This window comes from Schistocerca nitens, chromosome 8 (assembly GCF_023898315.1).
Source record: "Schistocerca nitens isolate TAMUIC-IGC-003100 chromosome 8, iqSchNite1.1, whole genome shotgun sequence".
NCBI classification, from domain to species: Eukaryota; Metazoa; Arthropoda; class Insecta; order Orthoptera; family Acrididae; genus Schistocerca; species Schistocerca nitens.
The window spans coordinates 562250008-562275163 of NC_064621.1; the positions used below are offsets into that span (position 1 = coordinate 562250008).

At 43.3% G+C, this 25156-nt stretch overlaps 1 protein-coding gene across 1 annotated transcript in view; it reads right to left on the bottom strand.

Annotated features, from left to right (window-relative positions):
* The window catches only part of LOC126198721 (zinc finger protein basonuclin-1-like), a 345685-nt gene that overhangs the window by 11211 nt on the left and 309318 nt on the right, over positions 1–25156 (bottom strand). The window contains exons 4-6 of the mRNA XM_049935240.1: positions 22359–22549; positions 17754–18641; positions 10501–10706 (exon numbers count right to left, since the gene is read on the bottom strand). Of these exons, the coding sequence (XP_049791197.1) occupies positions 10501–10706; positions 17754–18641; positions 22359–22549 (1285 nt within the window). The remainder of the gene's footprint in view (positions 1–10500; positions 10707–17753; positions 18642–22358; positions 22550–25156) is intronic.

Consider the following 25156-nt stretch of genomic DNA (forward strand, 5'->3'; position numbering starts at 1 on the left):
CCTGCTTGCTTTATTCGTCGACTTCCGCGGGCTACGCGTGAAACGTGCCCGCACGCGTTCAACCGTTTCTTCGCTCACTGTAGGCCGACCCGTTGATTTCCCCTTACAGAGGCATCCAGAAGCTTTAAACTGCGCATACCATCGCCGAATGGAGTGGTGGATCTTTGTTGAACTTCGTCCTGAAGTGTCGTTGCACTGTTATGACTGACTGATGTGAGTGCATTTCAAGCACGACATACGCTTTCTCGGCTCCTGTCGCCATTTTGTCTCACTGCGCTCTCGAGCGCCCTGGCGGCAGAAACCTGAAGTGCGGCTTCAGCCGAACAAAACTTTAAGAGTTTTTCTACGTATCTGTAGTGTGTCGTGACCATATGTCAATGAATGGAGCTACAGTGAATTTATGAAATCGCTTCAATCATTTGTAATAGCCCTGTATTTTGTTGGCGGCGATCCCGTTCACATTGCCGGCCGCGGTGGTCTAGCGGTTCTAGGCGCGCAGTCCGGAACCGCGCGACTGCTACGGTCGCAGGTTCGAATCCTGCCTCGGGCATGGATGTGTGTGATGTCCTTAGGTTAGTTAGGTTTACGTAGTTCTAAGTTCTAGGGGACTGATGACTACAGATGTTAAGTCCCATAGTGCTCAGAGCCATTTGAACCCGTTCACATTGCATGAAACAGTAGTATTCGCGAACTGCCCCATGGAACTTCTAACGTTATACACTACATCATTAATTTATAAAGTATTGTGATCAGTACAGGGCTTGTAACACTTACCTGAGGTACCCCTGAAGTTACTTTTATAGATATAAATTTAGTTGTGCTAAGAAGGACAAGTTGAGTTCTCTATTCTTGGAAGATATAAGTATATACACGTAAACATAGTCTTCCGCGTCCGTTGTCACAGTCACAGTTGTAATGTACGCTGAATATGCCCATTTGCAGTGCTGACCGAATCGTCTGAGAATTTTACGTGTTGACAATGCGGTCATATATCCAGAAGAACTTTATTGACAGTCACAAACGCAGTTTGATATTTGGTAAACTGCTATTTTCTTAACGGTTGCTGTTGTGTCTTCATTCCGAGGTCTGGTCTAATACAGGTAGTCTGTCCAGCGTAAGGCCGTTCATCTATGTATAATTCCTGCACTCTACATCCATTTGACCTGTAGGCCAGCCGTGGTCTCCCTCTGCAACTTAGCAATTCCCTCCCCCCCCCCCTCCTCCCTCACCAAACACTTCCTTCCGTTACCAAACTGAAGATTCCTTGATGTCTCATCAGAAGATAACTTGCCAAGCGCTCCTTATCTTAATCAAATTGTGCTAGAAAATTCAATGGCACCTCATTGGTTATTGGATGCATCCGTATGATTTTCAACATTCTTCTGTAGCAACACATTTCAAAAGATTCTGGTCTAATCTTGTCTGAATTGCTTATCATTCACATTTAGCCTCAGTACAAGGCTGCACGCCATTGAAATATCTTTGGATAAGTTTTCCTAACATATTTATATTCTGCATTAACAAATTGCGCTTTTACAGAAATGCTTGCGTTATTATAGCCTGTCTGCATAAATCCGCTCTGCTTTCACCGGTTTTGCTGCTCAAATAGCAAAACTCATATGTTACTTTTAGTATCTCGTTTCCTAATCCAATTATTGACTAATTTAAAGCGCCAACATTCCATTACTCTCGTTTTATTTTCGTTCGTCATCATCTTTTAACTTTCTTTCGAGACAGTTTCCATCCCGTTCAACTGTTCTTACAAGCCTTTTGCCGTCTCATATTATAATTCCATCGGCAGACAGTAAAATTTTTATTTCTTCTTTCTCAACTTCAATTGTCTTTCATAATTTTTCCTTAGTATCCTTTACTGCTTGCACAATGTCCAGATGGAATAACACTGGCGATAGGGTAGAAAATTCCCTCAATCCTTTGTTAATCACTGCTTCTCTTTCATGTCCTCCGAGTCTTATAACTGCAGTCTGGTCTCTCTGCATGTTTTATATACATTTCGCTCCGTGTATTTTATCCATGATTCATAAACTTATTGCCATTTAACGGTTTATTAGTCTGGTTCGACAACGGATGTTGGGTTCCATGTTCCGGGTTCCTTAGGTCTTATGACTTATTTACATGTCACCTGAGAATGTGATTTTCAGTGCCACGAAACCGGTTGCGATCTGATAATAAAAAGATAAGTACAGCAGAAGCGGAATCTTGACACTCAAGACGGTTAGTCATAGCTGTGGTTTCCCTGTGCACAATGTTTTCTGCTACAAAAGTAAACTGGCCTTTCTTTGACCTATTTTTTAGCACAAGCTGTAACGGTAGTATGGCCTTGCGTGTTTCTACATTTCTCTGGAACCCAAACTAATCTTCTCTGAGACGGCCTTTACCAGTTTCTCCATTCCTCGGTAAATGAATCAGGTCAACTGTGGTACAGGAATTATTGCATTCTACTTGAAGTCTGATGATATTTATCTTGTCTCGTATGACTTGCACATCAGGTGGGAATAGTTTTGTCATCGCTGGCCTCTGTAACACTCTAATAATTCTGAATAAATGTCGTATATTCTATGGGTCTTTTCTCGACTTAAGCCTTTAAGAGCTCTGTCAATTATTTCTGGTATTATCATATCTCCCATCTCATTTTCACTTAATTCCTCTTTCTTTATGTGATATTTTGTTTCCCTTATATAACCTCTCTTTGTGCTTCTTCCACCTTTCAGCTTTTACATCTTTGTTTTTATTTATCGTGGGCCCTAAGCGTTGTAAACCTTTTGTAAATACATTAAATAATTTTCAACAATAACGCTGCTATAAAAGTATTTTATTCAGCTGTTGTTGTGGCTCTGAGCTCACGTCGACAACCTAGTCATTTTCAAGCTGTCGGCAAAACATATGAGATTTTGGTACACAATTTTTGTACGTTTTCATTAGTTATAAATTAGGTTATAATTTTTACTTTACAATTTGGAAGTACTTACGTCCTTAGCACGTCGTCATGGCCGGTACTGTCGGAGTTTATTCCACGTTAACAAGTTGATGGAAATTTATTAATCTGCAGTTGCTAACCACTATTTGTGATATGTTTGATTTGTTTTTAAAATTGAGAGCTTCTGTTGACAGCTTGGTAACGATGTACTATGCTTACATCCCTGATATGTTAACTTATGGATTTGAGTGCTACTGTAGCGACCGCTACACGCGTCGATTGTTGAATTCGCGCACGTACACGTGGTCCGCGCCATCCAGCGACGCTGTTGCTGTGAAGTGCTATAGTGACTGTTAAGTTGTGACGTGTGTTAACAAGTGAATGACGGCAACCGCTGAGGTCTGGGCTGGCCACCAGGGGCACTCTGTTCTTTTGCGTTTCATACGGTCTCTGTTTGCTCTTTGGAGTGTTAATTTTGAAATCTTTAAGTATATTTTTTGTTTTTGTTGCCAGGTTTTGGATTCGCTTTTAGCAACTAACCTATCTAGCTCTTTAATTGTTCGACGTTACAATGAGGCTGCAGCCAGTACATCTTCGGTATACATAACTGAATATTATTTCAAGTACAGGATCTTCAGGTGCAATCATCTTGTCAATATCATCATCTTTGTATTATTTATTTGTGATTTCATCTTTAAATATGTGATGTGATTTCATCTCTGGTTTACTAATCTACGGATCTGTGTACTATTGTCATCTCAGTATTGTTTACAGGTGGTATTAACTTTGCCTAAATTGTTTACTGAAATCATCGGCACGATCACGTACAAACCATTTAGGCAAAGATAATACCACTAGTAAATAATACAACGATGATAATATCACACAAATCCATATATTAATAAACCAGGAATGTACCCATAGTACATCGTAACCAAGCTGTCAACAGAAACAGCCAGCTTTTAAAAACGAATCAAACATCTTATTACTACTGTTCAGCAACTGCAGACTAATAAAAATCCACGAACTTATTAACTTATAATAAATTTTGACAGCACCAGCGATAACGAAGTGCTAAGGATGTAAGTACTTAGAAATTGAACTCTAAGAATAATAACTTGATAGTGACCATGGTGTTGATATCAGCTCGTAGCCAGAAGAACAGCTGAATGAAATACTATTATAAAAACTTCACTGATTAAAATTATTTAATGTCTTTCCCTTTTTTGCTTGGTACTGGTTTCCATTCTAAACTCTTAAGGTGCTTCTATTTTCTCCAAAGATCTCTTTCAGTTTTTTTTAAGGGTCGAATCTATTTTTGTAAGTTTATAGTCAGTTTTGTGTTGTACTTAGAACACACTCAATGTGCACTTACGTGTGAATGTCACTGTTCTACTGACACTATTGTACATGCCGCTGGTTGTATTGTGTTTGTCATTTTGGGTTTTTCTTTTACTTTAAGTATGTCTGTCTTTATGCTACATTCATCTTATTGTTGTATAATGATTAGATTAGATTTACTTTCATTCCAATTGATACATAGTGAGGAGGTCCTCCAGGATGTAGAACATGTCAAGAAAACAATAATATATGACAAATATTTACAACTAAAACAAACAAGCTAATGTGCCTTCCACAGGTCTCAAGTGGAATGATCGTCATTTTTTTATGCACACTATATGAAAGGTTCATTTTACAACATGCATTTACCGAGATCACATTAATGACTGAATTTAAAATTTAAGAAGGAAATGTTTTTTTTTTATTTGTAAGATAATAAACATATAATAGAACTACTGCAATACTTATTTACAATGAACACATGACTGCACTGAAATGATGCAGGAGTTAGATTGTAATAAGTTGGTCCTACGGAAAAATTCATCAATGGAGTAGAAGGAGTTGGCCACCAATAAACTCTTTAGGCTTCTCTTAAACTGAATTTCATTGGTTCTTAAGCTGTTTGTGGTTGCTGGCAAGTTTTTGAAAATGTGTGTTCCTGAGTAATGCACACCATTTTGTACAACAGTAAGTGACTTTTAAACCTTCTGGAGATTATTCTTATTTCTAGTATTGATTCCAAGAACTGAGCTGTTGGTTTGAAAAAGTGATATATTTTTGAGGACAAATTTCATTAAGGAATAAATATATTGGGAAGCAGTAGTTAGTATCCCTAGATCACTAAACAGGCCTCTGCAGGATGTTCTTGAGTTCACACCACATATAGCTGTTATTGCATGTTTGTGTGCCAAGAAAACTTTAGCTTGACTTCATGTATTACCCCAAAAAATAATCCCATATGACGTTATGGAGTGAAAGTAAGCACAGCATGTAAGTTTTTTCATTTCTATATCTCCTGTGTCTGACAGAATTCACGTTAACAAATAGAGATTTGTTGAGACACTTCAGCAGTGCTTCTCCAGTTGAATTGATTATCAAGCTGTAATCCCAAGAATTTAACACTGCCCACTTCTTCTATCTGCTTGTCATTGTATGTTAGGCATATACTCGTGGGGCACCCCTCACACGTTCTGTGGTGTGTTTTTTCAAAGTTTAGTGACAAAAAATTGGCTAGGACCCAGTGATTAATCTCCCCAAATATTTTACTAGCTGATATTTCTAAGACTACACTTGATTTGCTGTTTATTGCAATGTTTGTATCGCAGGCAAACAAAACAAACATGGCATTTGGTAATGTTACTGATGAAAGGTCATTGCTACACACAAGAAAAAGTAAGGGCCCTAAGATGGAACCTAGTGGGACCCCACATGTGATTAGTTCCCAGTTGGATGATGCCTAATAGCCTAATATGTGACTCTTTCCTAATAACACCCTTTGTTTCCTTGTAGAGAAATATATTTGAACAATTTTTCAGCATTTCGTGTTACACCATAATATTCTAATTTACTTAAAAGGATATTGTGATTTATGCAGTCAAATGCCTTTGACAGATCACAAATATATCATTTGCCTACAATTTTTTGTCTAATGAATAAAGTACATTTTCACTGCAAGTGTAGATAACCTTCACAATATCAGAACCCTTTATAAATCCGGACTGCGACTTTGACAGTATATTATTTGTGAGGCGATGGTTTTTCTTAAATTTTTGAGAATGCTGGCAAAAGTGAAACTGTAGGGTAATTTGACGCTATTTCTTTATCTCCCTTCTTAAATAGTGGCTCAACTTTAAAATATTTCAACGATTCATGAAATATTCCACTGATAAACGACTGGTTACACAGATAGCGTAATGTTACTTAACTCACAATCACATTCTTTAATTAACTTTGTTGATATTTCATCATACCCACTAGATGTTTTTGATTTTAAAGGTTTTGTGATAGGCATTAATTCTGCTGGGTTAGTGAGGGTCAAATTCATACTAAGGAAGTTACTTGAAATGTCTGGCCTGAGGTATCCCATTGTAGCATCTACAGAACCTGACAATCCTATCTCAGTAACATTTATAAAATGTTTATTACAAAGTTCTGCGACACTGTACACATCTGTCACCAATGTATCATTTACTCTTAGTGCTATTTGCCCCTCTTCATGTCTGGTTCCACCAGTCTCCTCCTTCACTATATCCCATACTGTCTTTATTTTGTTATCTGACTATCTTTCCCTTGTAATATATTTGTTTTGATGGCTGCCTTACAGTCTGTAATATTTTGCAGTCTTTCTTGTAATGTGCTATAGCATCAACATCAGAACTGTTTCTGATTGACAGATAGAGTTTTCTTTTTGTTTTACAAGATACCTCTATTCCTTGAGTAATCCATGGATTCTTTGTAGACATTGCTCTAACCTTGGTTAGTTTTTGGGGACAACAGTGTTCAAATAAGGTAAGCACTTTATTAGCAGAAGTGTTATATATTTCATACATGCCATGAGCACTGTAAACATCACTCCAGTGAAAGTGTCTGAGGAGTGTCCTAAAATTATCAGTTTTTGGCTTATTGATTACCCTCTTGAGTTCAGATTTAACAGATTTTATATCCTGTTCAGTATCAACATTTAACAGATGGAACTGCATGTCATGGTCTGAGAGGCCACTGACTATTAGTTTTGTAATATAATTTTGTTCATTGCACTCTGCTATAAAAACATTATCAATGGCTTTTGTGAGTAATTGGGTACTCTAGTTGAGACCTTTACAGTGGGAATTAAGTTGAATGATAGCGTTACTAACTCACATAAGTTCTTATTGGGAGAGCCTTTAAGGAAATCTACACTGATGTCACCAGCAACCACTATTTCTTTCTTTCTTTTTTTTGGTTGCTAAATGGGCCAGTACAGCTTCAAGGTGGTTTATGAACAGATTAAAGTTACCTCCAGGTGCTCGATATACGCGTAATATTATGAAGGATTTTTTTATGAAATTCTACTTCTGTTGCACATGCTTCTATATGCTGTTCTCGGCAAAATCTATGAATGTCTATGTTCTTAAATTTATGACAGTTCCTGATGAATGTGGCAACTCCTCATTTCTCCATTTATGCTCCACAAAAGTAAGATACTAAACTAAATCCTGTAGCACTTAAAAGTTCTATGCCAGTGGTCACATGATGTTCAGAGAGGCAGATTATGTCAGCTGGGTTTGAGAACCCTAATTCATCTATGCAGATAATTAATTCATTAATTTTATTTCTCAGTCCTCGAATATTTTAATACAATAAAGATAACTGACATTTCAGATTGACTGAGTTAAAATTGGGTAGAGTAGAAATTTCTGCTGATTGTTGAAAATTGTTAACCAACAGCTGTTTATGCTGATGTAATAAGCTAGAATTATATTTTTTGGTTTCTTGCTCAAACTGAAGGTTTGTTTCAATTCTAACCTCCCTTAAAACTTGGTTTCTTTCTGTCATCCCACCCCTAAAAAACGGTCTTTTCTTAACCCTTTCACCACTGGTATATTATCACTCATGATAGTGCCTCTCCAGCAAGTTTACCTTTCCCTTTCCTGTTGAGGTGAAGGCCATGCCTATTATAATTCCACCTATTGAGCCAATCAACAGGAACCACACCAATGTGTTACCCTGCATCCGACATACGCGTTCCAACTCCAGATTAACTCTTCTGACAGAAGAGTTGGAATGATGTCAATTATGGCGCCCGAGAACAAACAGAACCTCAACACTAGTACGCTTCGATTGTAATGCAGTCTTTTCCAGGTCACACTCTACACTGTGCCCAGTATCTCCGTCAATACTATTACCTGGCCCACCCACTGTTACCACGGTGTTTTCCTTAGGGAAATCTCTGCAAAGTGATCCTAAATCCTCTGTCACCTGCTCCAGACCAGCATTAGGTTTAAAAAAAATTGGTGACCTGGAATTCTGATCCTAGTTTATCCTGCAAAAGTTGGCATCTCTTCCATAAGAACAACACTTTCTTTCCCTTTACTGATTTTCCTACATTCTTACTTTTCAATTTGCTGCTGAAAGTTTGTTGTGCCCAGCCTACACCTGCAACTGCTGTAGGGTCACCAGGTTCTAACTGAAGCGACAGGTCAAATCTATTTTCCACATTCACCACGAAGCATTCTAGGGCTCTTCCTCCTGTTGCCTCTTGCCACTTCCCACCTCTCTTTATCCTTTTCCCTCCGTATTCCGTCAAGATCTCCCCTGGCCTTGTCTATTTTCCGGAAATGTGAGTTAAATAATGAAGAGGTACGCTACAGTTAAATTGCTGGAGAGAGCAAAGAACAGTTAAACGAAATTCTACAGATTTGAAGCGGCGAAACGAAAACAGAAAGTACGACTACACGATATTTTCGCGTTTTCTGCTATATTACGTAAAGGAAAATGAAACCTTTGATGGTATGCTTAAAAACCACACTAATACACCTATTTACCAAGTAATCAGTACTACACTAAATGTTATTTGGAATTTTGTTATTCAGCTATTGGTTATACTTACTGTATGTTGTATGGTGTTTGCCCTTTGACGTTTTGTCTTTTACTATATGAACATATGCATGTTTATCATAATGTTGCTATATAGTGATGTTTGCAATTCTGCTCCAATACCATTGTCATCACTGCCGCTGGCTGTTTGTTGTATGTCTAATTGCACTTTTTATTTACTTTAAGAGAGCGTTTGTATGCTTGATACGTGGGGAGGCGCCGGCGCCAGTGCTTTCTCCGTTCTATTCACCCGGATTGATTGTTTCCCTCTGGCGTTGCTTATCTTTGCCTCGTTGGCCGGTGGTGGTGCTGGTGGGCTGGCGGGCAGACTGGGTTTTCGCTTCGTAAAGGCCGGTACGTGTCGCTCCACGGAGAGTGAAACTTGTGTTTGCGTGGAGTGAGCTGGATTTGACCGGTGTATGTGGCTCGGAGTGCGGAAACGGGCATGTTATTGCAAGTTCGTGAGGCGTGACTGGGCCATGGTCTTCTACATAGGACGCTGAGCAATGTGTTATTCATTTTGCCTAGTGGAGTCTATTGAAGAAGTAGACATTCAAGCTTCTAGTTTTGCATGCGGGCCTACCCGTGTTACCACTAGCTTCTACCTTTTCTTATGAGCGGAAGTATTGTATTGGAACTGCGACGTACTGGTGCAATAATATTATGCCTTGTATTATCGTAGCCCTTTTGAAACTAGTCTGTTTGTGCTGGGGCAGTTTTACATATTTTGAAAATTGAAGTCTACAGTTAATGCTTTTAACCATTTTTAATTTGCCTTTGTCTTGATGTGATCTATCTTTGCAGAATTTTATCTTACTATATTCTGGGGCTGTTAACATTGTTTCTTTTGGCTGTGGCTGTGTGTTTGTGTGCTTTTCTGTTGCAGCACTGCAGCGGGCATCTAGTCCATGTCTAAATCGATGTCCGGAGTACGACGTCTTGGCCGACCAGTACCAGAGGGAACGGAGGTTCTTTTGGCCGCGGGGAAAAAGGCAACCGATACGGCGGCCACTGAGTTTTTCGAGTTGCAGTGAGTGGGGATCTTGCATTAAGTTTCCTCTGCATTGGGACGCCAAGGCGTCTGTTCCGTTTGCTATACTGCTTATACAGTTACCTTTTATTATTGAAGCGGTTACAGTAAGATCGAAGTTATATGAAGTTCTTGTTTGCAAGTAATTTAATCAGAAAGCTTTTGTGTAATGTATTTTTAACTTGTGTATCCGGTTCAAAAGAAACTTATTTTACCTTTATTATTAAAGTGCCCTTTGTTAAATGGAACTGATTTTACCTTTTATTACTGAAGCACTTACAGTTAGTAGAGAACTTATAAGAAGTTTTTGTTTGCACCTAATTCAATTAGAAAGGTATTGTGTAATGGATTTTTCTGACTTGTGAATAAGAGACACTTGTACAAAATTTTTGTGTAAATACTGTGCCATTTGGGTTAAACTTTTTATCAGTAAATAAATATGTTGTATCTTCCAAGTCCTCTGTACTTATTATTTCACTTGTCACCGGTTTGCACGTAACCACCACGTTGCAATGCTCACTTTGGGATTATGTTTTCTTTGGCACATTAATAAGCAGTGTTGGCTGTATGGTCCTTGTAATCCAAAGTCAGAATAAAAAATTAAGGAGAAAAAACTCACTTGTGCGTGGAGAGGTCGACGCAGCCGCCGGCCACGGTGGCGGCGGCCGCAGGGGCGACCAGCGGCAGCGCGTGCAAGCGCCCGGGGCGGCCCTCCTGCGGCGAGGTCCTGCGTTTGAAGCCCGGCGAGTGCAGCTTGGGGTTGGGGTTGGCGCTGTGCCGGTTGCGGGAGCGCCGCGAGCTGAACATCATGCTGCAGCCCTCCACCTGCAGACAACCGAGCCGAGCCGCTAAGATAACGAGGTAGTGCAGCGGGCATTTGTATTTTGGGAACATAATATACAACAGAAAATACGCTGAGCGCCAAAGAAACTCGTTTAGGCATCCTTGTTCAAATACAGACATGTCTAAATAGGCAGAATACAGGGCTGCGGTGGGCAACGTCTACAATGTCAACAAGTGCCTGGTGCAGTTGTTAGATCGGTTACCGCTGCTACAATGGCAGGTTATTAAGATTTAAACGACTTAACGTTGAGTTAGAGTCGGCGCAGGAGCGATGGGACACAGAATCTCCGAGGTAGAGATGAAGTGGGGATTTTCCTGTACGAACATTTCACAAATTTACTGTGAATAGCCGGATTCCAGTAAAACATCAAATCTCCGACATCGCTGCTGCCGGAAAAAGAACCTGCAAGAACAGGAGCCACGATGACTGAAGGGAATCGCTTTGTTTGACAGAAGTGCAACCCTTCCGCAGATTGCTATAGTTTTCAATGCTGGGCCACCAGCAAGGGTCAGCGTGCGGAACGTTCAACGAAACATCATCGATATGGGCTTTCAGAGCGGAAGGCACTCTCGTATACCCTTGATGACTGCACGACACAACGCTTTACGCTTCGCCTGGGCCAGTCAAGATTGACATTGCACTGTTGATGACTGGTCGGACGAGTCTCGTTTCAAATTGCATCGAGCGGATGGACGTGTACGGGTATGGAGGCAACCTCATGCATCCGTGGACCCTGCATCTCAGCAAGGTAATGGCGTAGGGCGTGTGCAATTGGAGTGATATGGAACCCCTGATACGTCTAATACGGATCTCACAGGTCACACGTACGTAAGCATCCTGTCGGATCACCTGCATCCATTCATGTCCATTGCAAATTCCGACGGAATTGGGCAATTCCAGCAGGACAATGCTACATCCCTCACGTCCAGAATTGCTACAGAGTGGCTCCAGGAACACTCCTGAGATTGAACACTTCCGCTGTCCACCAAAGTCGCCGGACATGAACATTATTGAACATACTTGGGATGCCTTGCAACGTGCTATTCAGAAGAGATCTCCACCCCGTCGTACTCTTACGGATTTGTGGACAGCCTTGCACGATTCATTGTGTCATTTCCCTCCAGTACTATTTCAGACATTAGTCGAATGCAAGCCATGTCGTGTTGCGGCGGTTTTGCATGTTCGCGGGGGCCCTACAAGATATTAGGCTTATGTGCATCTACATCTATATCCATACCGCACATGCCACCTGACGGTGTGTGGTGCAGGGTACTTTGAGTACCTCTATCGGTTCTCCCTTCTATTACAGTCTCGTATTTTCCGTGGAAAGAAAGATTGTTGGTATGCCTCTGTGTGGGCTCTAATCTCTCTGATTTTATCCTCACGCTCTATTCGCGAGGTATGCTTAGGAGGGAACAATATACTGCTTGACTCCACGGTGAAGGTATGTTCTCGAAACTTCATCAAAAGGCCCTACCGAGCTACTGAGCGTCTCTCCGGCAGAGTCTACCACTCGAGTTTATCTATCATCTCCGTAAGGCTTTCGCGATTACTAAATGATCATTTAGCGAAGCGCGCTGCTCTCCGTTGGATCTTTTCTATCTCTTCTATCAACCATATCTGGTACGGATCCCACACTGGTGAGTAATATTCAAGCAGTGGGTCAACAGGTGTATTGTAACCTACTTCCTTTTTTTTCGGATTGCATTTCCTTAGGATTCTTCCAATGAATCTCAGTCTGGCATCTGCTTTACCGACGATCAACTTTATATGATCATTCCAGTTTAATCACTCCTAATGCGTACTCCCAGATAATTTATGGAATTAACTGCTTCCAGTTGCTGACTTGCTATATTGTAGCTAAATGGTAAGGGATCTATCGTTCTATGTATTCGCAGCACATTACACTTGTCTACATTGAGATTCAATTGCTATTCCCTGCACCATGCGTCAATTCGTTTCAGATCCTCCTGCATTTCAGTACAATTTTGCATTGTTACAACCTTTCGATATACCACAGCATCATCCACAAAAAGACTCAGTGGACTTCCGATGCACCAGTTTCTTTGGCTCTTCAAGTGTATATTGCTGAGTGAAATAGTGAAGCTCGCAGAAAGGGGGAAGAAACGGAAATGAAACTTCACGGGTTGAGAGTGTATGTGATATTATTTAGGTGATTAAAATTTGAATCAAATTTACAAAGAATTTGGCAGTACAAGGCTACTTACCTGTATGATGCTCTATCCCCTATGACATGGATGCAGGCATTTATTAGGAAGCTCGTCGTAAGGCCGTTTTATCGTCTCCTGAGGCAATCTGACCTACAGCTGTTGTTAGCAGTCTTCAATACTAGCACTGGGATGGCGTTGGCGTCCAAAATGGTCCCACACATGTCCTTTTGGAGACAGATTTTGGGATCCTTCTAGCCACAGGAGAACCTCGGAACCAAGGAGACAGTTCATAGAACAGTGTTCAATAATAGCGTAACAATACTGTCACATAAGGAATGACACCTGAAGACGCAAGATGTCTGTGACGTACCGTTGAACTGTCAGTGTTTCGTCAGTCAATAGCAGCCATGGCCTGAAGTGACACCCGATAGTTATCCAAACCGTGACCCAAGGAGTAACACCGCTGTGCCTCTCCAAAACACTGGATGGATGGGACCTCGTCCCCGAGGACTGCCATACTGGCTGACACTGGTCATCCAGGGTAGTCTCGAATTTAAATCCATCGCTGAACAGAATGTGACGTCATTCATTAGCGGTCCCCGCTCGCGGTAACGGCACTTTCCCTAAAGCAGAATTTTCTGTTGTGGTGTTAACGGCAGCCAAGGCACCGGAAGGTATACCTCTTGTCAAGCTGCTGCTAGTCTACGACCATTAGTGAGGCTTTACACAGAGTGTTGCGAGGGGTCAATAAAATGTTCTGCGGTAGAAGGAGCAGATGTGAAGCGGTCACGATACGCTTGGTGCACAATACGGCTGTCCTCCCCTGCTGCGATCAGACGTGGTCGACTGCAACCATGGGGGTTGAAGCAAGTGACGAGGTAAGGGAAGTACGAGGGCAGTTCAATAAGTAATGCAACACATTTTTTTTCTGAAACAGGGGTTGTTTTATTCAGCATTGAAATACATCAGGTTATTCCCCAATCCTTTAGCTACACAACACTATTTTTCAACGTAATCTCCATTCAATGCTACGGCCTTACGCCACCTTGAAATGAGGGCCTGTATGCCTGCACGGTACCATTCCACTGGTCGATGTCGGAGCCAACGTCGTACTGCATCAATAACTTCTTCATCATCCGCGTAGTGCGTCCCACGGATTGCGTCCTTCATTGGGCCAAACATATGGAAATCCGACGGTGCGAGATCGGGATTGTAGGGTGCATGAGGAAGAACAGTCCACTGAAGTTTTGTGAGCTCCTCTCGGGTGCGAAGACTTGTGTGAGGTCTTGCGTTGTCATGAAGAAGGAGAAGTTCGTTCTGATTTTTGTGCCTACAAACACGCTGAAGTCGTTTCTTCAATTTCTGAAGAGTAGCACAATACACTTCAGAGTTGATCGTTCGACCATGGGGAAGGACATCGAACAGAATAACCCCTTCAGCGTCCCAGAAGACTGTAACCATGACTTTACCGGCTGAGGGTATGGCTTTAAACTTTTGCTTGGTAGGGGAGTGGGTGTGGCGCCACTCCATTGATTGCCGTTTTGTTTCAGGTTCGAAGTGATGAAGCCATGTTTCATCGCCTGTAACAATCTTTGACAAGAAATTGTCACCCTCAGCCACATGACGAGCAAGCAATTCCGCACAGATGGTTCTCCTTTGCTCTTTATGGTGTTCGGTTAGACAACGAGGGACCCAGCGGGAACAAACCTTTGAATATCCCAACTGGTGAACAATTGTGACAGCACTACCAACAGAGATGTCAAGTTGAGCACTGAGTTGTTTGATGGTGATCCGTCGATCATCTCGAACGAGTGTGTTCGCACGCTCCGCCATTGCAGGAGCCACAGCTGTGCACGGCTGGCCCGCACGCGGGAGATCAGACAGTCTTGCTTGACCTTGCGGCGATGATGACACACGCTTTGCCCAACGACTCACCGTGCTTTTGTCCACTGCCAGATCACCGTAGACATTCTGCAAGCGCCTATGAATATCTGAGATGCCCTGGTTTTCCGCCAAAAGAAACTCGATCACTGCCCGTTGTTTGCAACGCACATCCGTTACAGACGCCATTTTAACAGCTCCGTACAGCGCTGCCACCTGTCGGAAGTCAATGAAACTATACGAGACGAAGCGGGAATGTTTGAAAATATTCCACAAGGAATTTCCGGTTTTTTCAACCAAAATTGGCCGAGAAAAAAAATGTGTTGCATTACTTATTGAACTGCCCTCGTACATACGTGGAGCAGAGACGAATGGGGAATCATTCTAGAGACAGTACGGGCCTCAAATGTGGGAATCCACTGACATAAGCAACGTTGTCAATGGGAACATTGTTCTGGTCCGACTCTGGTAATGAGCAGCTTCGAAACGGTGAAGCTGGTCGGCTGTTCACGTGCTACTGTCGTGGGCGTCTACATAAAGTGGTTTCAGGACGGCGAAACTTGAAATAGGTAACAAGGCGCTGGGCTTCCACACCTCACCATTGAACGTAGAGGTCAGAGGCTTGCCGTTCTGTTAAGTCGAATAGGTGGCGATCAGTGGCGTATCTAACGACAGAGTACAAAGCTGATGCAGGGGCAAGCGTTTGGGAGCACACCGCTCAGCGCTCATAGTTGAATAAAAGGCTCCGCTGCAGACCCCTATGTGTTCCCATGTTGCACAACGAGAATGTGAGCTACGGTTCCAGTGGGCACGGGACCATCGCGAATGAACTGCGGATCAACGGACACATTACCTGGTCAAATGAATAATGTTTCTAGAAGTATCAGAGCCAATCTCGTGTCCGGAAATGTTGTCATGCTACGGTGGACATTCACCGGGGCTCTCATGGGATGTGTAGTGCTAATCGGAGGGACCATACCGGCAGTGGACGACGTCAACATTACTTTGGGCCAGCTGCATCCCGACATGCTTAAGATTTTCTCCGATGGCGATGGCATTTTCCAGCGGGATAACCGTCCGTGTCAAAAGGCGATAATCGCGCCACAGTAGTTTGAAGAGCGTGATGTTGATATCTTTGTTACCAAACTCGCCTGATATGAACCCAACGGAACACGTCTGGGACTGTATCAAACACGAGTTCCATGCCCACAAACACTGGCCTGTAATTTATGGTCACTGCGTGATCTACACCCCGACGTGCTTTGCCACATACGTTCGGAAACTATCAACGACCTGACATATCTGTGCCACGCAGAATTTCTGATACACTGAGTTTCAAAATTAAACAAACTCTCTATTAACCACGTGGGCATAATGTTGGGGCACATTAGTTTATGGCTCCACTGGGTGAAAAGTATTTAACAAACTTTGGTAGGTTGCAGGGGGCATGGAGGATTATTTAAACCGGTGGAGGCCGTATTACGCTCTTCAGTTGTTAGGGGCTGTATTACGATCTTCAGTTGTTAGAGGCCGTATTACGCTCTTCAGCTGTAGGCAACTGCTGTCCACCAGTGTAGTAGTGCACTGTCTCTGTTTACTAATGGAGCGATACACCTGGAGTGAGTACACCGATATGGTTGGTGCGTACTACGTAGCGCACCACAACGGACGAGATGCACAGCGGGTTTATCAACAACAATATCCTAATTTCCGTACCCTGCATCATACGACCTCTGCCGCTGTGTACCAACGTCTGCATGAGACCGGGTCATTTAGCAAATTACCTGGACAGGGACGCCGTCGCACGGTAAGAACGCTGCAATTTGAGGAAGCTGCCTCGCAGCATTTGGAGCGGTATCCTTCAATCAGCACTCGTGCAATTGCACGTAACATGGTGAAGAATCAGACGAATGTAAGAACAGCCCTTCGAGAGCAATTGTTACGTCCATTTCACTTACAGCGTGTCCACAACCTGGAACCACTTGATTATTCACCCAGAGCACAGTTTTCGCAGTGCTACCTGGAACAGCGTGAAATGCATCCTACATTTCCATCCTCTGTGTTGCTTACCGATGAAGCAACATTCGGGCGTGATGGAGTCTTCAACATGTACAATTCGCATGTTTGGAGTGAGGATAACCCAAATGCCACAGTTACTAGCGCTCATCAAGTGCGGTTCTTTGTTAATGTGTGGGTCCGTGTTGTTCGGGACTGTTTAATTAGGCCGTATCTGATACCTAGGCCATTAAATGGCAGGCACTATTACAATTTTCTCGCCAGAGCATTGGCAGAATTGCTGGAAGACGTCCCGCTCCCTACAAGACAACGCATGTGGTTCCAACATGACGGGGCGCCGGCACATTTCAGGGCGTCGTGTGCGTCGATTCATGGACCGACGGTTCCCAGGAACGTGGATTGGCAGAGGTGGTCCTGTACCATGGCCTGCTCGATCCCCAGATATGTCCCTTCCAGACTTTTTGAGTGGGGAGAGACCCTGTTTACGCAAATCCTGTTGCATCAGAAGAGGATCTGGTTGCCCGGGTAGTAGCATCAGCAGGAACAATTCAGGATACTCCTGGGGTTTTTGCCCGTGTCAGACAGAAAGTGATTCGACGGTATAACCTTTGTTTACGTGTCAATGGAGGCATTTTTGAAAATCTACTGTAATTGAAATTGGGTTGTGTTAATGTGTTGTCTCTTGGTCATAAAAAAATGGAACGGTATTTGTTGGTTATTTACTTTGCTGCCAGAGAAATCTTCCTCTACCGGTTTAAATACTCCTCATAGGAAAAAATGACATTAGGGAAAAATATTTGTTTTGATATCCCCTACAACCTCCCAGAGTTTGTCGGTTTAAATACTTTTCACCCGGTGTAGGGCGCTGAATCAAGAACCAGACACGTCAACAAAAGGTTTAAGTCACGCAGTGGACAATGTAAGGCGAAAATAAATAAAAATGAAAGAGATTGGGCTTACCGTGCACTTGTGCATCTCACGGAGATGGACCGCCGAGAAGTGTATCTTGAGCGCACCTTTGTCACAGAAAGTCTTGAGGCAGACGTTGCACTGCACACGCTTCTTGCCCGTCACTTGGTTCACGACGGGCGTGGCCAGGTTGAAAGGCAAGTCCAGAAGACTGGAGCCCCACTTCCTCTTCGGCGAAGATGGCGCTCGTCGCTTCGTGTCTTCTTCCGCTCTATGGCGCGCTCCGTTGCTGGAGTCCCTACTGAGATTCATTGCGCTTTGGTAGTTTTCGACGTCGTCGTCTTCATCTCCAGAGTCGACTAGACAGCTGCTGCCTCTGCTCGTTTTGTCCGCTTCCGAAAATACGCTCGTGGGAGGGGACGGCCTGGATAAGGACGCCGTCGATGTTCCGTAGCTCGTCCTCATCTGGTCCGCGTCCTCTCTGTACCACTTGGGAACCTCAGCCAGCTTCGGCATGCTCAGGTTGATGAGCCCCGGCTCCTCTTGGACCGTCTGCTGCTGCAGTCGCTCCCCGTTCGCCCTCTCCATCTTACAGAAGTCCAGGGGCTGCATGTTCTGGAGCTGGTACAGTGGAGACGGGTGGGGTATGGGCAGCGCAGTCTTGCATACAGTTGCACCCGAAGGCGGGGACAGTACCTTCAGGATGGGACGCCTTTCGTATGGCGCTCCATTCAACGAGAGTGGCAGTTCGCCGGAAAACGGAGCCACAAGCAAATTTTCGTTGCTGCTTCCGCATTCGGACCGTGGCCCGATGCTTGGCTGCATGAGTTTCATCGCTAACCCTCTCGTCTCAGGAAACCCGAGAAACCTCCGGAGGACCAGCGGTTCTTCTTCGTCGCTGCATATGTGCCAGCGCTGCAGCATCTTTCCGTACTTGTCCTACAAAAAGAAATAAGAAAGAAAAGAATCAAATCTGTTTCACAGAACAGAGTAGTATTTTCTTTCAATTGTAAAAAAAATTACTTTTTGTATTTCTTATTTAATTTGAACCCAAAATAATTTGCCTTTGCTACTTGATAAAATGGGAGATAAGGGTAATTCTAAGGTCATCGATGTGAAAAATTTTGGGGTAAATGTTTTGAGCTTATAGAGTATTCATGTTGGGATGGATACCGGCATTTTTGTTTTGAAAGGGATTCGGAATGTGTGGTGTTCCTTTACTTAGAAAATCTGATAATCTTTTAAAGGTGGCCGGCCGGTGTGGCCGAGCGGTTCTAGTCGCTTCAGTCTGGAACGGCGCGACCGCTACGATCGCAGGTTCGAATCCTGCCTCGGGCATGGATGTATGTGATGTCCTTAGGTTAGTTAGGTTCAAGTAGTTCTAAAGGTGCGTTTACACTGCGATTTGTATCGGCACATGTATGAGATACATGTATATGCGACTTTGCGACATGTATCGCGACTTGTATGAGTTGACAAGTATCAACCTCATACATGTATGAGCGTGCGTTTACACTGGTTGATATGTATCACTGTGCGATAGCTTCCGACGACGATTTGGAAGATTTCACATTTTTATGTGCTGATACACTTGCTATTTTGGAAGATGATAGGAAGAAAAGGCGGAGGAAGCGTAGATGGTGGCGCAGAGAGTTTCTCGCGAATTAACGCTAGAGGATGGCGCATATTTTAGAAATTATGTTAGGATGAGTATGGAGGATTTCCGCGGTTTATTATCACTTGTGGCTCCTCTTGTGTCCAAAACCAACACAAACTTTCGGGAAGCGATTCCACCAGAGGATCAGTTGGCAGTAACTCTCCGTTTTTTAGCCACTGGGGATTCCTCGTAAAACGAAGATTTCATGACAAAACATTTGCATTGTCGCGCGATTGCTAATGCCAACGTCTCACACACGATTGTCGGCATCCGTTGTCAACATTATCACGCGAGGCCGCCGGAATAATAGCAAAACATTGATATACGTGCCACATGCATGAAAAAATTATATAATGTATTACATACTCTGATATATATATAAAATTTTACCTTCACTTCTTGGGATAAAACTTGCACAATGGCCTCGCAAACACGAAGAATAATGTTGCATATGGCACTTTTTGATATTCTATCCAGATACATTAACGTCGAAACGACAGTCGGCACCTTCAAAACTCAAACAGCCGCCAAAGAGCCTGGTACTACGCATGCGCTAATCGTCGAAATAAGCGGCAGTCGACAAGACGACATGAAATGATAGTACTGCGCATGCGCGAGTTCTTCAAATGTCGCTCATACATGTCGCGTATATGGCCAAAAAGCGATATACAAAATGTATACGCGACATGTATGAGCTCGAGGGTCCCCATACAAGTTCCGTGACTTTTTGTATGAGGTGATGTATCGCGACATGTCAAATTGACATGTCGCTCATACATGTCGCGAGACATGTATCCCAGTGTAAACGTACCTTAAGTTCTAGGGTACTGATGACCTCAGATGTCAAGGCCCATAGTGCTCAGAGCCATTTGAACCATTTTTTTTAAAGGTGGGAGGACAGATAGGGGATAATCGAGGCGTCGTTTTCAATGTGGAAACACATCCGCTCAAGTGACTGTACGCGTGGAAGACAGCAGAGGATGTTTAGCAGTTTCTTTAGTTATAGGTTCCTTTTTAGATGTTCATTAGATGTTTGCTACGTTACGATAGAGGGTTAAGTGGAGATAATTTATTTGTGTCAGTCACAACGGCAGGGCGTCTTACGGTGCACATATTACCGCCGTGCTTCTTGGGTCTTATGGACATCTGACCATACAAAAAACAGCTTCTGTACACCAGTTGACTTAGTAACCTCCTTTAGTGGTGTGCACGTAAGAAGTACGATGCTTCATGCGTTCTTCGCAGAAATGGACGGAGACTACTTCTCTGCGCCGCCGATATGTTCTCCGTGACCTTTACCATACCGCACTTTTCAGCTTGTCGTGTTTGCTTTATGCCGCCCGTAATGACGACTGTAGTAGTTCAGCACGAGGTACATTTCTCATATCTAAACTGATACCTAAATCAACGCTAAATGTTGTATCCACGCACGCTGCTGGTAGACGAAGCACGGTGACGATTTGGCTGGAGCACTACATGGTGATACATGGCTCTTTGCCAATGCGCATCGCCCCAGGACCACTTTCTTACAGCCGGCCGGGGTGGCCAAGCGGTTAAAGGCGCTACAGTCTGGAACCGCGCGGCCGCTACGGTCGCAGGTTCGAATCCTGCCTCGGGCATGGATGTGTGTGATGTCCTTAGGTTAGTTAGGTTTAAGTAGTTCTAAGTTCTAGGGGACTGATGACCTCAGATGTCAAGGCCCATAGTGCTCAGAGCCATTTTTGAACCACTTTCTTATATGCAGACCTCTGTAGCTACTGAACTAGTTTGGCCTCCTGTACAGAATCACGGAGCTGGCCGGAAGAGATGGAGACCTGCGTCATCTGCAGTGTGAGACGATATGGGAGCACATCCTAGGGTAGTATCCAAATATGACTGAAGTTACATACTGATTTCTCTGGATACCTTGTCAGTTTCTTTTTTTTTTTTAATTTGTACTCCAGTCTCTGTTTCTTTCTATTCAGATGGTCCTGGCGATGCTAACGTAGTACAAAACAGCTTATTAAAGTAAAGGATTATTCAACAGCTGCTGCGTTTTGTTTAACGAGAATGAATAATTACAGCTGTAGTTGATCACAACATAAAATGTGGTGAATGACTACAGGATGTTTGAATTTTTTTTTAATTCTAGGCAGCCACTTTTTTGCTGCGATAGAGCAAATTGTTTTTCTTCAAATTAGTTAAGTCGTTCAATGCGTAGAGCAATGAGGTATAATAGTGATGCAAATTAAACCACTTAAAGCGTTTGTGAAAATAATAATTAATGAATTATCCACATCTTCTGACGTGTCTACAAATAATTTCGACATCGTTGAAGATTTGATATACTCATTGCATATATGGCAAAAAAGTCCCTAAGTTGTACTAAAAGTGAATAGTGAATAATGACATCTTTGACTTTATAATACTTCGCCGAGATGCAATTGCAAAATCATATTTTGATACTGCAAAGAAAATCGTGAGATGTAAACCCATTATTTTGTTGTATGCTGCCACAACTTCAGGACAAGAAATCTCTGTACTAGTACCATCCTTGTTTTTCCTTTTCACTGTGGCTGTTTCTCATGGGTCATGAATTGAGGACAGGAAAGTGACTGGACGGTTATTGATCCATTTTACTGCAGAAATGGCTCCTTTTGTTCCAAACTGGAATTCTCCTTGTTCCAATTTTACGTTTTCCTTCATAAATTTGGGTAAATCAAAAGTATTTACCTTATGCTATAGCTTTGAGGAAAAAAATCACAAAATGTCACGCAAACAGCCCTGAAAGGCTCCTCTACAGAGCAACACTCAGCTATACAATGCCTCTGCGCGAAGCTACAGCAAAAAAGGCGGGAACATCCGACTGGAAGTAGTACCCTATACTGTTCACTAGGTGGCAGTACCGTACAGAGGTTGGAACTGTGAATCCCACGGCACTGGGAGCGAGTTCATTGTAGTGGGAAGCATGTTTCCCACGGCTCACGAAAGGGTTAAGTGATGAGCGGCAGAATGCTTACCTGTAGCATGTATCCTCTGGCGTAGTCCTCTAGCGTCCATCCGAAGCCGGCGAGCAGGTGGAGGACCTCGTCCCTGGAGAAGCCGGACAGCAGGCGGTCCAGCAGGATCTTGAGCCGGATGGTGAGAGCCTGGTAGCCCAGCAGCACGGCGCCAGACACCTCCTCCACCGTCGCCGTCGCCGACAGGGCCGCTGCAACACACCGCCGAGCCGATCAAGGTGCTGCTGCGGGTACCAGCAGAGCACGAGCAGCGGTTACTGTACAGTGCCAACCTGTCTTTCAGATTCCGTTCCTGCGTTTCATAATTATTATTGCAAGCAGCCTACTGGCGATTGTATCCCAGTTAGGTTCTTTTCAGAGCGGACAATTGGTACGTTCTTAGCAATCACGCACAACCGCTCGCACGTCGAAACAACCCTACCTAGGGAAACGTGGAGAAAGTGGCCACTGTAAGGGCAATTCAGTTTTCGCCAAACTATGGTTATCGACAGAAACTTACCTACTACACTTTTGGAATATACGTACTACAAGATATCAAACCAAATATTTGTAAGTGAAAACGGAAATAATATATAGGAGCTACATGTATTTTTCTGATGGCTTACGAAGTGCCATTTTCCTGGGGGTAATGTGGTCACGTCCATCGCAATAGGCTCACATGTTTGTTGTTGTGATATTCAGGCGTACTTTCTGGGCATCTTAGTGTCCTAGTATATGAATCAATACGAAGCGTCACTCGGCTTTTTGCATTAGGCCATATATAATATAACGGAAATGGTGTAAGAGACACTACTGTCCCTTAAAATTGCTACACAAAGAAGAAATGCACATGGTAAACGGGTATTCATTGGACGAATATATTTTACTAGAACTGACATGTGATTACATTTTCACGCAATTTGGGTGCATAGATCCTGAGAAATCACTACCCAGAACAACCACCTCTGGCCGTAATAACGGCCTTGATACGCCTGGGCATTGAGTCCAACAGAACTTGGATCGTGTCTACAGGTACAGCTGCCCATGCAGTTTCAACGCGATACCACGGTTCATCAAGAGCAGTGACTGGCGTATTGTGACGAGCCAGTTGCTCGGCCACCATTGATCAGACGTTTTCAATTGGTGAGAGATATAGAGAATGTGCTGGCCAGGGCAACAGTCGAACATTTTCTGTATCCAGAAGGGCCCGTACAGGACCTGCAACATGCGGTAGTGCATTATAATGCTGAAATGTAGGGTTTCACAGGGGTCGAATGAAGTGTAGAGCCACGGGTCGTAACACGTCTGAAATGTAACGTCCACTGTTCAAAGTGCCGTCAATGCGAACAAGAGGTGACCGAGACGTGTAACCAATAGCACCCCATACCATCACGCCGGGTGATACGCCAGTATGGCGATGACGAATACACGCTTCCAATATGCGTTCACCGCAATGTCACCAAACACGGATGCGACCATCATGATGCTGTAAACAGAACCTGGATTCATCCGAAGAAATGACGTTTTCCCATTCGTGCAGCCAGGTTCATCGTAGAGTACGCCATTGCAGGTGCACCTGTTTGTGATGCAGCTTCAAGGGTAATTGCACCGTGCTCTCCGAGCTGATAGTCCATGCTACTGCAAACGTCGTCGAACTGGTGGTTGTTGTCTTGCAAACGTCCCCATCTGTTGACTCAGGGATCGAGACGTGGCTGCACGATCCGTTACAGCCATGCTGATAAGATGCTTGTCATCTCGACTGCTAGTGATACGAGGCCGTTGGGATCCAGCACGGCGCTCCGTTTTACCGGCCTGAACCCACCGATTCCATATTCTGCTAACAGTCATTGGAATTCGACCAACGCGAGCAGCAATGTCGCGATACAATAAACTGCAATCGCAATACACTACAATCCGACCTTTTTCAAAGTCGGATACGTCATGGTACGCATTTCCCCTCCTTACACGAGGCATCACAACAACGTTTCACCAGGCAACGCCGGTCAAGTGCTATTTGTGTATGAGAAATCAGTTGGAAACTTTCCTCATTTCAGCACGTTGTAGGTGTCGCCACCGGCGCCAACCTTGTGTGAATGCTCTGAAAAGCTAATCATTTGCATATCTCAGCATCTTCTTCCTGTCGGTTAAATTTCGCGCCTGTAGCACGTCATCTTCGTGGTGTAGCAATTTTCGTGGCCAGTAGTGTAATATAAAGTAATTCATGAGATAGAATGAAAGTTGATAGTTTTTTATATAAAAGGGGTTTGAAGCTAATCCGACCTGAAGTATTAAGCGTGATATTTGAAGTACATTAACCCGTACCAGGGTAAACAACTTATCCACTTTTGCCGACTGGATACCATGCCGGCGTTAGTAGTTTACAGATGAAACTATCAAACACAGTCACACAACAGGGAACTATATTTGTTAGTCAAAAGACTTTGTTGAAACACTGATACGGTAAAAAAAGTAGCACTCTAAATATAAGTGAGCTAATAAGACTGGTATAACTTCTTTACATCAGACGACTGAAAATAAGGGAACTTTTTACTAAAATATGACGGAACAAACTTCCTGCGTCAAACTCACTGACAGCTGTGACGGAGTATATTAGAACTAGTTCGACCGGTCCCCAGCAGGCAGCAGCACTGTTCAGGACAAAGAAGTATGCAGTGGCCACTTTAACTGCTGTTTACCCCATGTTTCTCCAAAGACTGGAAGGTTGCACAAGTCACGAAAATACTCAAGAAAGAAAATACAATTAATCCCCTGAAATACAGACCTGTATCACTAACTTCGATGTGAATATGATTTTGAAT